General features: G+C 35.6%; 1 protein-coding gene across 32 annotated transcripts in view; it reads right to left on the bottom strand.

The window, feature by feature from the left end:
* Positions 1 to 13,317, bottom strand: part of nrxn3a (neurexin 3a) — a 290,916-nt gene that overhangs the window by 44,243 nt on the left and 233,356 nt on the right. For 16 of the 32 annotated variants that reach the window (XM_041266212.1, XM_041266208.1, XM_041266209.1 and 13 more), the window contains 2 exons: positions 6,009 to 6,180; positions 3,181 to 3,222 (listed from right to left, as the gene is read on the bottom strand). In XM_041266212.1, coding sequence (XP_041122146.1) covers positions 3,181 to 3,222; positions 6,009 to 6,180 — 214 coding nt within the window. The remainder of the gene's footprint in view (positions 1 to 3,180; positions 3,223 to 6,008; positions 6,181 to 13,317) is intronic. The other 16 variants (XM_041266210.1, XM_041266221.1, XM_041266220.1 and 13 more) reach the window with 1 other exon arrangement.

The raw sequence follows: 13,317 nt of genomic DNA, 5'->3' as shown, positions 1-13,317 counted from the left end.
GCGATCTACAACTTCTATTATTTGAAAACTCAACCATAAATACGATATAACAGTGGCTTCATTGTATTCAAAGAAATAGCTTCAAACAAATACATTATTAAAATGCTAATATCAGAAATACCACATTTGAACGGTTAATGCTGGCAGAATCAGAGCTTTTTTCTTTTTTTTTTTTTTTTTTTTTTACAGAGTTCTCAATTCCTCAGCAGGTTAAAGTAGATACAACACTTAGAAATGCAGAGCAAGCAGCATTGCTGATTGTCTTAACTGATGTAATAAATTAACCCTATATATGTATATATCATTTTATTTTATTTTACTTTTCTTACCCGTGCAGATATCCCAATATAAAGAAAAGCGCCCATGTCAGTGACCACAATAAATGCAACTCAAATGTCTGTCTGACTAGCGAGTGGACCTTAAACCCTGCAGATTCAGATGAGACATTTCCACACTCTGCCTTGCTTTGGTATTAGTTGGAATGTAAAAATATTTCATGCAGAATTATGGCCTGCAGTTGTAATGACACCAAAATACGGTATTGGTTTGTCACAATTAAACATAGAGACGGTTGTAAAGAGATCTGAACCTCTGATTGCAGCTGCAAGGGCAGAAAACAATCAGAAGATGCAATTGCTGCCTGCTTTTTCAGCTGTCATTATTGTGGGTTGTGACCCAGTGTTTGCAAAAGCTTTTTGTAAAGATGAGATTGGGATTTAACAACTAACAGCCAATGTAATGTTGCCCTTCGTGGGTAAACCCAACGCACCTCAGTCTCTTTTTTTTCTGATATTGAGCAAGGCAACCAGTCACACTTCACTTGCTCTTCACATCCAGTATATCAGTCTAAGGTACCTGGCAGAGTTCTCCCAAACCCTGCAATAGTTAATCTCTTTTCTATTAAATATACAAACTATGACACGCTGACAACTTAATTCCATTTGTTCAGGTCAGCAGACTACTGTGGATATCATTATTGATGTAAATATGCTCTTCCATCAGGATAACTGTTCTGCGACAGTGGTAGGATGTGACGAAGGATGACAGTGCTTTCAAACAGTGTCCCTACATATTCAAATCAGGCTGGCCAGAGCTGACATTTATATGTCTTGCTTCAGTTAAAACTTAGTAGGCAGGCTTGGTGAACATGTATTTAAAATGCTTTATTTATGTAACAGAGTATGTGAAGAGCAAATTCGTTGTTTTTGTTGTGGAGATGTGTTCAGTTTAGTGTTTAAGCTGATGATACAGTATAACGCAACATATTTTCTTTATTATACAGATTTCTTTATAAAACGCCTACAACTTTAATTTCCTTTTTATCTTGTGTGTGATAATTTGTTCCAAAATTATTCATATTCATATTCCAAATAAAATATCTGTGTATTTTGTATCTATCTATCTTATTTTGCTGTTTCAGGAAAAGAACATTTAAATTCCAAATAATGATCTGACTTTCTGGTGATAAATACACATAACTGCTCACAAAACTGTGTTCTATCTTGTAAAAAGCAACTGAATTCTGAAACTTTCTACTCTTTTCATTTAATATTACCCAGCAACAGCTCTGCATCATTCCTATCATGGTTTGCTGTTTTTTTTAGAGTAGAGAAATCTATCTCTACTCCTGTGACTCTGTCAGTTTCTCCTTCAGTGTCTCCTTTTCTATTATCTCTGTCTGCTATCCTTCGGCCCTGTTCTCTTTCACATACACTTCAGCAGCTGAAGCAAATCGGACTAGACTGCAGCAGACTATTTGAACCCTCCGATCAGTCCGAAAAATAATTTCTCTACAGTTTATGCATGTTTTTTTTTTTTTTATAACAGATCACATCTAGTAATAGTGTATCATTGATACACGTTTCTAAACTGAAACTGAAAGAAAATGAAACCCTTTACCTAATCACATAAATTAACTTTGCTTGTAGTACGTGTGTATGCATATAGGCATTTTTGTGATTTGGCACTATGCTAGGCATCTTACAATAATTCAGACTTCATGCTATGTTCGAAATAAGAGATGATCGGCCATTTCAGTGATTCAATTACAATTGGTTTCTGCCCAGTAGATTAAGCTATGGATGAAACCGCCTATGTCAGTGCTAAGGAAATGGACACCTGGCAGAATTCCAGCTGACAGTGAAATCCAGTGTTTGTTAAAAACACATACAATTCGACTGTGCTGGGCTGCAGATCTGCCTATATGAAGTGCTTAAGCAGGGAAATGGCTACCCGTTTTGTTTCAGTGAGAAAATTTAGCTGTCTTTAACTTTTGCATTGGGACTGACACTACTATCTCTAAAGGCATTGTGGTTATTGGAAATAACCCTATAGTTCACATATCTATCTTGGTTTGTTTCTATAAATTAAAATAGATCTTATGGGTGATGCAGGTAAAAGGGCACTGGCTTTGATGTCTGTAACACCTTTCAGAAAAATTCAGTCTCCTGTGATTTGAAGGAGTGTATGCATTGACAAATGACTTTAGATTCCTGGAAGTTTATTTTATTTAGAAATGTACTTTCTTTAACTTTAAATAAATAACCAGTGCTTTATAAATAATAAAGCCTAGCCATTTTTTTCAGGATGCTACAATCCGAGAAGCTGTGGCAAGGATGAATGAACAGGTAGATGCATTTTTTCCCCTTCCTACATAAAAGACTTGGCCCCGTTCCAGAGCTCCCCGTGCAAGCTAACAGAAAATGGCTCCAAGCTAGAAACTAATGAAGGTCATGTGCCTTCAGTTTCCAGGTTCCATGTCAACATGTCACACTGTTTAACCCTTGCAGCATGATGCAATTTTATGTCACCTATCTAGAGTATTTCGTCCCTGTTATAAACATTTTTAAATAGTTTTTTTTAGCTGGGATTATGAAGAAACTAATACCAATTAATTTTACTGCTGTTCTACATTGGAAAGTTTCTGCCCCATGGCACTATGCTTCTGGTTATAGCTTCCCTTACATGTTCTATATGATTACAGTCATGATTACAGCCATATAGAACATGTCTGGAATGACCTTAACAATGAGAACCAGAAAGCAAAATGTATTAATGGAGGAATGGGAAAATATTAAGCAGAGATATCTAGTGAGTATTATAGTGAATTTAAAAAAAGAAAATCTGTAATATAATGATTGAATGTGTTTTGAAATGACTTAAATCAAGGGCACTACTTACTGAGCCTCCTACTGTCTTCATGTGGTGGTACTGGTCTGCCCGCTATGTGTTAGGGAGGGGGTCAAATAAAGTAAAGAATGAACGGAAGGAACGAAAGTAATTTTGCAGTTTTCACATTAGCATTTCAAGAGGTGAGTTAATTGTATAATGCTAACCTATAATTACAGGAGAAATCATTCAGCTTTTGAAGAAAAATCCATTCTGATTACATTACCTATGAATAGCGTGTACCAGTAACTGCAAGTTTAAGTGCAAAACAAAACAGTGTCAACTACTTTGGGGAGCCTGAAGCATGTAGCTTTGGATGTATCAGCTCATATTACAATCCAGCCTGAATTAGGCAATCAAACTGAATTTCTATATTGAAAATACTCCCTGGAGGTACTCTGTGCTTGGAAAGGGATCATTACTAGTCTACAATTATATTACTGTTTACTACTGCTGTTATTACTATTGTTATTCATGAGACCATAACACTGTATGTTGAACACAGCAGCCCAGATGGATTTCAGCCATTAGTTTGAACTGCATCATAAGCAGGTGATGTTGTCACATAGTTGAAAAATAGATGCCTTTCTTATAGGAGTGTCAGAGAATGATAAACCCAAACAGGACTGGAAACATGGCATGGACAGTATATATTTATTTTCACAGTGGTAATTCCAATGACCTGTTCTGCCATTCTTCAACTGGGTATGAATCCTTCACTTAATCCAATAAGATAAAGTGAAAAAAGTTTAATCATAGAGCATGGTTTTAGGTTGGCGTCATTAAAACCACCAGCTGTTTAAGTCATTAAAGTAGATACCCTCATGTTTCATCAGTAGCACCCTTTATACCAGCAGAAAACTGTCAGAAAACCTTCTATAAGTTTGTAAACCCACACAGATTGAACATGCTGTACAGATTCATATACTGGTTTATGTAACTAGAAATAGTATTTAGAGCATGAATTAATTAATCATCCTCCCTTTAAACTTATAAAGGTTACAACTATTTTTAAGAAGCTTAAAATAAAGAAGTCATTGTCACATCATGTCATCATCCAATAAACACTGGTTTCACAGCTGGAGAAAACAAGTTGTCTTGTTCAATTTACATAGCTGCTTTTCAGCTGTGCATTTTTGGGAAAAGGAAAGAAATATTGTCCGTTTTTTTCCCGGCATTTTATAGGCATGATAGTGTGACCAAATCATGCAAAGTAATCCACGAGCTCACCCACTCGACTGTACGGTTCCAATGCTTGTTGAGAGTAAGAGTATGTGACTTCTTATTTTTACGTCATTAGCGGAGTTAGCTTTTTTTAGTTTTTTTCATAAAAAATTAGAAAGAATAGTACATAGTACAAAGATGTATGCATAGTTTTCATCTAGGCACGCCACTCAAACCTTGTACTGTATTTATAGCTCTACTAACCATGACATACAATTGATGTTCCACTGAAGTTGTGTTTAAAAGAAAAATCGAACAAATGAGTCACTATAGCAACAGCATACTGTCAATCATGCATTAGCCATTTATTCCATATGCATGCACCAGCAAGCAATAGAAGACCATTGACTTGGAGTGGGGTGACACACTTTCCATGAGTGTCCCTTGGGGTGAAGAACAAATTGATACCTACACCAGTTAATTCATTTATTATTACAGAGTTAATATCTTGGAAGTGGTTGAGCTTCAGGTTAATGCATGGTGTATGAAATGTTGATCCCCTTAATGTCTTAATCCTGGGGAAGCCAGACTCAATAAGTATACATACTGGAAATAAGGAATCTCACCAAACCTATTAAGTCTCATATGGTTCTGTCACATTATGGCAGTTAGTTGATTTTAATGGAAGACATATTATTTCTTCCCTGCTCAATATGGATTGTATTAATTGTGACTCAGAAAAATCATAAAACCCATAGTGTCTTCAAATTCACAGACTGTAAGCACTGAAGACTAGTCAATAATACAAATTACCTCTTAATAGATCCCTTAGTAGAGAGATAAGCCTTTACTTATGACTGTAGAGTTGCTTCTTTGCTTGCTTGTGGTTCTGATGATTTAAATTTTTAACAGGGTAACAGATGTCCTTTTTATACAGCATCCCACAAGACTACAGCAGGTGCTGCATGGTATTGTTAAGAACAAGGGCAACAGTCATTACCAGTGAACAGTCTTTGGCACTTGATCTAAATGTTACCCTCATTTTCTCATCAAAAGAGATTATTCACCAGTCAATATTATATTTTTTGTAAGAACCCCCCCCCCCCCCCCCCCCCCCCCAACAAAAAATAAATAATTAAATAAACCGCCACAGCAACAGAGAGGGTGTATTCCTCTGAAATAACAGCTTCTTACAGCTTCAAAAAGCAGTCATCAAAACCTGTTTGAAGGCTACTCTCGGACAGCAGAAAGCATAATTGAAGAGGACTTGATTTGCAGGCTGTCAGGCACTATCATTACAGGTTGCTGTGCTATGATGTCAAAAGCCGTTGCAGATGGAAAAGTTTAAAAAGATGTCACAGTGTTCTTGTCAAAGTGTAATAGAATGAGTGGAACAGAGGGTGTTATTCAGTAAAGGCTAGTTTCACCATGCCATATAAATTAAACCCATACTGAGCTCAATTTCGATGGTAATTATACCAGCACATGTTGGGAAAACATAATGGTTTTGCAGCAGTGTTATAAATATAAAAATAATGTTCTTAAATATAAAACAAAACATCATGTCCAATGCTGGGTTACCATTTCCAGTGGTTTAAAAGCATATACTGTACTGTCCAGTTTACTCTGCATTGTTTTCCCTACTGGTTTAATTAAGACCATTGAGTTTACATTACCTGTTGGATAGTGTTCATTTATTGGCCAGTTGTCCACCTGAAGTGTTGCATTGCCACCATTTCTTGTGAAACGTACTACATGATATTTCCCATCATTCACTGGGGTACTTGTTTCCTGGATGCTGATATCTACAGTTCCGATGTTAAATGTGACTCCAATCTTGCCTTGCTCCTGTGAAAACAGAACGTATCAGTTTGATTAGTCCTGTACATTCAGTCAACGTGTGATAAAACAAAATCCAATCTCACATTTACAGGTTATTAAAGAAGTTTAAATTTAAGGTAGTACATCAGATTATAGCCATGTAATGGTTCAGGCTATTACACGGTTACTGTGTAATGACAGGGAACTGGCCTTGTTGCTTTTACTAGGTGACTTAAACATTGCTTAGCTTTACATTCTGGTTGAAAGACAATCAATTATGAATTAATGTTCATAAAAACTTAATTCATGTTTATAAAAAAAAAAAAGTTTAAGGCAAATGAGTATCTTAGTATGCATGGTGCGTTCCAAACATAATTATGTGAAAGGTCATATTTTAATTGAGATCCAAATTATGCGGATGAGTATGTCCACAGTTTAATAATGCCATTGTTTTAATTCTGTGCCTCTTTGCTTTTAAAAATGCCACATTTTGTGTAAACTAAACAAACCAAATACATGGGAAACTTTGGGACATTTCAGGTTTTATTGTTTAAAAAAGAAGACCTTTCCACAGACAGGTATCCAGAAGTTAGGCAGGTGGAAACTCACTTTGGTTGAGTGAATGGATACTTATTCCTAGGCAACTGGAGATTTAGGAATAATTATAATTTGCATGTTCTGTCAAAACCCAGCTACCTTTAGCAGTTATGTTAACAAAGACATAACTATAAGAGCTCTAAAGACATTTCACATTTATTTTAATGACAAACAAACAAAACTTGAATGTTTTCTACTGTATTTATTAACAATATTGGAAAACTGTTAGGTACAGTTGTGGTCAACGTGAGTCTGTTCAAACTGAACAGAAATACCCACCTCTACTACAGACACTATGTTATCCAGGTGGAAATTATTGATACAGTGGTTACATTAAAAGCCAATAGCAGTCCACAGACAGCTTTACATTCTACTTGGTTGAGCATTATGTAACGTCCTGCTCAATAATATTGCTTTTGGCCCTCCAGGTGTCTTGATTTTGCATGTAGCTATCCACTCACTCATGCGTTTCTTCCCATAATCAAGCCATTGCTACCGTAGGATTTTTCAACACTCAACAGTTGTTTACAAAGCTTTGTAAAATGACCTGTCGTATACGCCAACGTTATGGTACATGTGTATAAGCCCTACTGGTAAATAATCCATCCCCTCTGCAGGTCCTGATTTTATGGTATACAGCAAGGTAACAAACTGAGAATGTGTATTGAGTTATTTATTGCCTGATAGACAGCTTCATTGGAATCACCAGTACTGTATAAAGTAGCAATCCATAAATGTGAATTTAATACCGTTATCAGTTACTCAACAAAGTAGCCCATGCAGGAGGCTGCTTACTACAAGGGGGTGCGGTTGGTTGCTTTATTTCTGTCATTTTTTTATGCAAAGGTCAAAGCTGTTCAGTTTTACAGGTTACTGTAGTGTGCTTCCATTTTCTTTAAATATTTTCACTCGGTCACAAAACAGTACTCTTTAACTATGTCATATGATTTTAGAAATTGCTGTATTAGCAAGCTGGTGTGAATGCTTTGAATATTAAAATCAGTATGTTTACATATTGGCCACATGTATTAATATTTTCCATGCATCCAATTTTTCAACTGTATTAGGGTTAAATAATCTATTACATTTAAAGCCTCTGATAAACTTGTCCACTTAATGAAAAAAAATCATCACCCATCACTTTCCTCTTTTACTGTGAATAATCTGCCTCATTGATCTAAATAATGCAGTGAAAGTGGTCCAAATCAATGCTATTAAATAAAACAGTGAGAGATAAGGAAGATTAACGGCCAGTGTACGTTTCACTCTGATGGGTATGTGGGCATGAGTGAGTGGGGAGGGTTGGCTAAACACTAAAACATTATTTAATTCTAAATTAATGCAAAACAAAAATTCTGGCAGCATTATTTTCTGCCTTTCTTTCATTTTCAACAAAAACAACTTTTCAGGCATTATTCAAGCCATAATATTTCTTGCACACGCAAATCGGTCAGTCATGATGCAGATCTTGTGAACACTGCAGCTGTAATAACCACTGTTGAGTGTACACCCATCTGTCTACTGATAGACCTATACTTTAAACTTCTAAAACTCAGTTTGAATTCAATTACTGGTGCGTGTTTGCAAATGAAAGCTTTCTATCAAGGCAACTCAGCTGGTTAAGCAACACAAATGACTAGCAGTAAAAATATAACAATGGAAACTGTTTAAGGACAAAGAAATCCTGCAGAAGAAGAAATAATGCAGGAGAGGAGAGTTGTAAGGAAAGAAAAACAAACTACACCCAATTTGTTTTACGTTAAAAGGTGGCACTGTGCTTTGCTATAATACATACACGAACCGCAGAAGGGTTTTCCAGTACCACCATTTATTTTTTGAGTACAAAATTGATACAAAAAACTGATTTCCAGAGGATTCTAGTCTAAAAAATGTTTTTTTTTAACTAGGATACTGGAAAACATTAGTTCATTATTCTGTCCAGTAGAATTTGCTAACATGCTGATCTGAATACAGGCTTAATATTTGCAGTCGAACAGTGACTTTTCTATTTGTGCTGCTGTTGATGTGGCATGATGTCCTTATCAGTGGCTCCCAGTAGTGTAATAGCAACACATGATAAATTATAGTAACAGGGATATTTATCACCATCAATCACATTTATCACCATCAATCGCTTTTAACAGAATCTGGACCAAAGCCTCAAGTTCATTTAAAAGGCACTTTCTGCAAAATAAGGAGATGCAATTCCATTGCATACTGCACACACACATACACATGTATTTTCCTTCATAGTGGTAACATTTCCTATGCATTGTTCCTGTAAGTACAATAGTAATTGAACATTTACTCATGGTAGAGTTCTCTGTTTAGAATTAAACTACATACAGTACATGTACAGTACATACAAAGTTTTCACTTGATTGCATTACCCTAATGTTCAAATTGCCAAGCAGTGCCCTTTAATAACTATCATTTGTGATGTCTCAATAAAGAACGGGGTTTCTTTGTCGTCATGCAATGTAAACAGCTGTGATTTCCAGGGAAACCCTAAAGAGTTTTTAAAGGGACACAGCACAATTCTATAAAAGATATACTGGGTAGGAATTGTCTTTTGTATAAAATGCTTGACGTGTACATACATGTTTGCTTTAAGGTGAGAGATGTGTTTGTCCAAGAAAACCTTATCAACCAACCAGCTCCAAATGATTCTGCCTTAACACTCTGTACAATGATTGCCAATCAGAGTGGTTTTGGAGAGCATTTCATGTCTGAAATTTTGAAACAAGAAAATTTCCATTCATTGCAAATGTTTGCTTTATAAGGCAGGTAATGTGTTTCTCAATCACCTATGTGATAAGGGAGAGGGGGGTCTCAAATACAGTACTATAGATTAAAAACATTTTGACATATAATTATTCTCAATACTATATTTAATATATTTATTTCAATACATCTGTCAATGGATTTTAAACTTTATAAGTAAGCCTTACTGTATTTTATTTATTTACTATATGAAATGTATCATACATTTACGGTTTAATTCAAATTTACTAGAATACTACAATTGCACACAATGAATTATGTATATATTTTTATTAGGCATTGTGCAGAATAAAAAAGGATATATGTTTAAGATTTTTTTTTAATGCCTAAAGCAACAAGCCTATGAAAAAGATTACAGAGGTCTGTAGAAATTGATTCTTAAACCTCTAGGGAGTTATTTGAAGGTTGCATCTTGAATTGATTACTTAACTTGTTTTAGACAAACCTTGGTTACCTAAATATATTCATGTAAAAAGCCATTTTTGCATCTTCCTTTTATCAGTGCTGATACTAAGGGTTAACATGACAGGTCTAAACAATATAATATCATTTTATTTTTTATGAAATTCATTATACTTTCTTTATTTGAATGTGGTTCAAGTTAAATTTTGACACACTTTCTTTATCTTTTATCCAGTCCTAACGGCACTTGACAAATACTCTTTTATACTGGACATCTACTTATACCCCCACCATAGTCAGTGGGTGTTAAAAATCCCTGAATTGGAAAAAAAGGAGACAAGATTAGAGTAGCACTTGGTTAAATATGGGGTGGTACAAAGCACCTTCTAACAGCTAGATTCTTTACAACAATTTGTTGCAGGTACTATTTCTGTTTAATGTAATCAATACCATCTGACAAACACTCTTTCTCCTTACTATCCTTCAATCTATCAGCATACATAATACATTATAATTAAGGTTGACTGATGGAAAGAACAGTGTGAATGCATGGGCGTCATTTGCTTTAGTCAGCCCCCCTTACCCCCTCGATCTATATGGCATTATGTCTTCCACCTTTTCATCCTCCAGTCACACTATATAATCACTTATAAGATGGTGGAAGTTTTCTTCACAAACGAATAAATGACGTTTACTCAGTCTCAAGGCATCGGAGGCATTCATTCATTTTTGATTGATAGTTCACTGTTGTCCAGTGATTATATTGACAACACAAAATGACATTGCATTCTATCATTTCTATAATAATATAATATCATTGATATCATCCAAATGAAAATGTTTGCCACACCAGGTGTTAAATGGAAGAAAATAAACACAGCGACACAAGTAGGAGGGATTAACTTGCAGAAGAAACTAATTCAGAGCCCATCCTTTGCTTGATCATTATAAATTAAATTATCAATAGTATTTGGCATTGCAGTTCTCTCAGAATATAATTTAAACATCAAAAAAATGGGTGGCAAAATTTTAGATTGGTACCAGAATGCATAGCTGCTCTATAAACTTTTTTTGCAGTGGATCAGCAGAAAATGTATGCAAATGTTGGTATTAGTTCAGGAAATTAAAGGTTCTTATCGTGCATAGAAAGGGTCAAAACATACCTGCGTACAGCTACAAGGGATGAGAGAATGAGTGATCTTTTGGTTATTGCAAGCTAACCCGACAAAGAAAAAAACATTAGATTTTACAGGTTGGTCTTGACAAATTTGCCAAAGATGGTGTGAGACAATACCCCCTTTTATTTTAGTTTATTCCTGATTATCAGTGTAAACATGTTATTTAAAAATGATACATATTTCTACTTTCGACATTCACAGGAATGTGGTGCTTATTTAGCAGTTCATGTTCACTGGTTTATATTTGATACAATGTGTCATTCTTTGTGGAAAAAGCAGGTGAAATGTATCAAACTTAACTCATTTTATTTTAATAAGAACAATGTTGACAAAGCACAGCATGCTCTCTTTGTATAACTGGCCCAGTTACTGCCTGTTTTTTCTCATCATGATGCTATTTGGGACTGTGACAGAGATCAAATGATTCTTAGTGTTAGATCTCCCTTCCGACCTGTGAGGGCGCTGTGTAAAGGGAACCAAGGACTGGATGGCCTAACAATTCATTCCCAGGGTTAGATGGAAGTCGTCCATCTAGGAAGGGGGTGGGGCTACCGTACACCAAATCATCAACAGGGAAAAGAAATTATGTGGCAGCCGTGGATTGGAGGAGTGGTTGCAATCGTTAACCAAGGGTTCATGGTTGATGGTATATAAAGGGACGCAGTTAAGTGATCTGTTCCTTGATATAGTTAAATAGTGATCCTGAAAGGAGGATGTGAATTTATCGTGAGTGTTTTGTTTGTTTTTTGCATTGTCTAAAAATACTGTTTGTTATTATTTAGACAGCTGAAACACGATCCAGGAGCTGTCGCTTAAGGCCAGCATGAACCTGGACAACACTTCACTTTGTTATTGTTAACACTAAAGAACTGTATTTTCACTATGAGCACTACAGCATGCACTGTGGACTGATGTTTATGCATGTGTTACCAGTGGGTTAAATAAAACGGGACTGTTATTATTTCGGGGCCAACCCACTGATTACAAATAAGCAATACACGCTGCTATATTGCTTCTCATTAACATTTTTATAGTTTACTGTTGTTCGCCATCAGGAATTTGGATTGTAAAAATAAATCATCATTGCACCTGGATATTGTTGTCTGTCTGGTTATTGATCACCTGCACCTGCACACTGCTAACCACTTTGCCACAGGGACACAGAATGTTCAGTTTTGCCACAGTGTTTCTGAAATGATGCCCCTGTGTGAACGTAAATAGAATTTATACTAATTCTATGCATCTGCTAATGCTCAAATGAAAGCAAATTATGTATAGCAGATGCAAATTAAATGTACAATAGGTCTAAGTGTGGTTTCCTTATACTAAAGATTTGTATATAAAAAAAATACCTAATATACAGTATGAATGATTTGTATGTCTATTATTAGTATAAATGGATAAACATAATGTTTACACTTTGACAGCATACTCAAACAGAATCACTTCAGTCAATCTGTGTCTCCACTCATTCTCCATCTTTATGGTCTCATAACTTAAAATTCCTTTTAAGATTATTCCCAGACCAGTCTGCAGCTTCCATCAGCTCATCTCAAGACAATAACCAAGTCTCTGGCTTGCTGTCCAAATATTAGACAGCATCTTGATTCCATGTTTGTGAACTTCACCAGGCTGATAAGGTGACCGTGGGATATGTATTAATGATTTACATGATAAGGCACCTAAATAGATCAATCACGTCAAGCACAGTGACATCAAACCTTTCTACATCTGGAGTGGCTCCAAGTGCTTTGCAACGCTTCCATTTCTCTAGCGGTAAATGCTAGTCATCAGGGTACCATACTCTCCCATTAATGAAAGTCATTTAGACAATACAGACAGCTTAATCTGGAGTAATAGCATGATGAATGCATTCCTCCATATTATTTGAGGTCTCTGCACAGGATGCACTCTGTCATTAGTTTTAGAAGGTACGGTTTAATTTATTAACTGGAATGAAACCAATCCTGCTGGTACACCTGGGTGCCCCACTTTCAACTCCAACATGCGCTCTTTCCACATATGTTAATACATTAACAGTGTCAAAAAGCTTTCAAGCTTTCACAGTTTTCCATTTAACAAGAGGAAATAAAAAAAGTAGGAAGGCATGTGCAATACAAATTAATGTGATCGTTATCACCAATCTTAATTCCAATTCATTATCAGTTTACTTAATAATCTTACAATATTTGTGTTCCTATGG

Source organism: Polyodon spathula, chromosome 12 (genome assembly GCF_017654505.1).
Source record: "Polyodon spathula isolate WHYD16114869_AA chromosome 12, ASM1765450v1, whole genome shotgun sequence".
Lineage (NCBI taxonomy): Eukaryota > Metazoa > Chordata > Actinopteri > Acipenseriformes > Polyodontidae > Polyodon > Polyodon spathula.
Note: the sequence above shows the minus strand (reverse complement) of the source record. Positions and strands in the feature narration are given on the sequence as shown.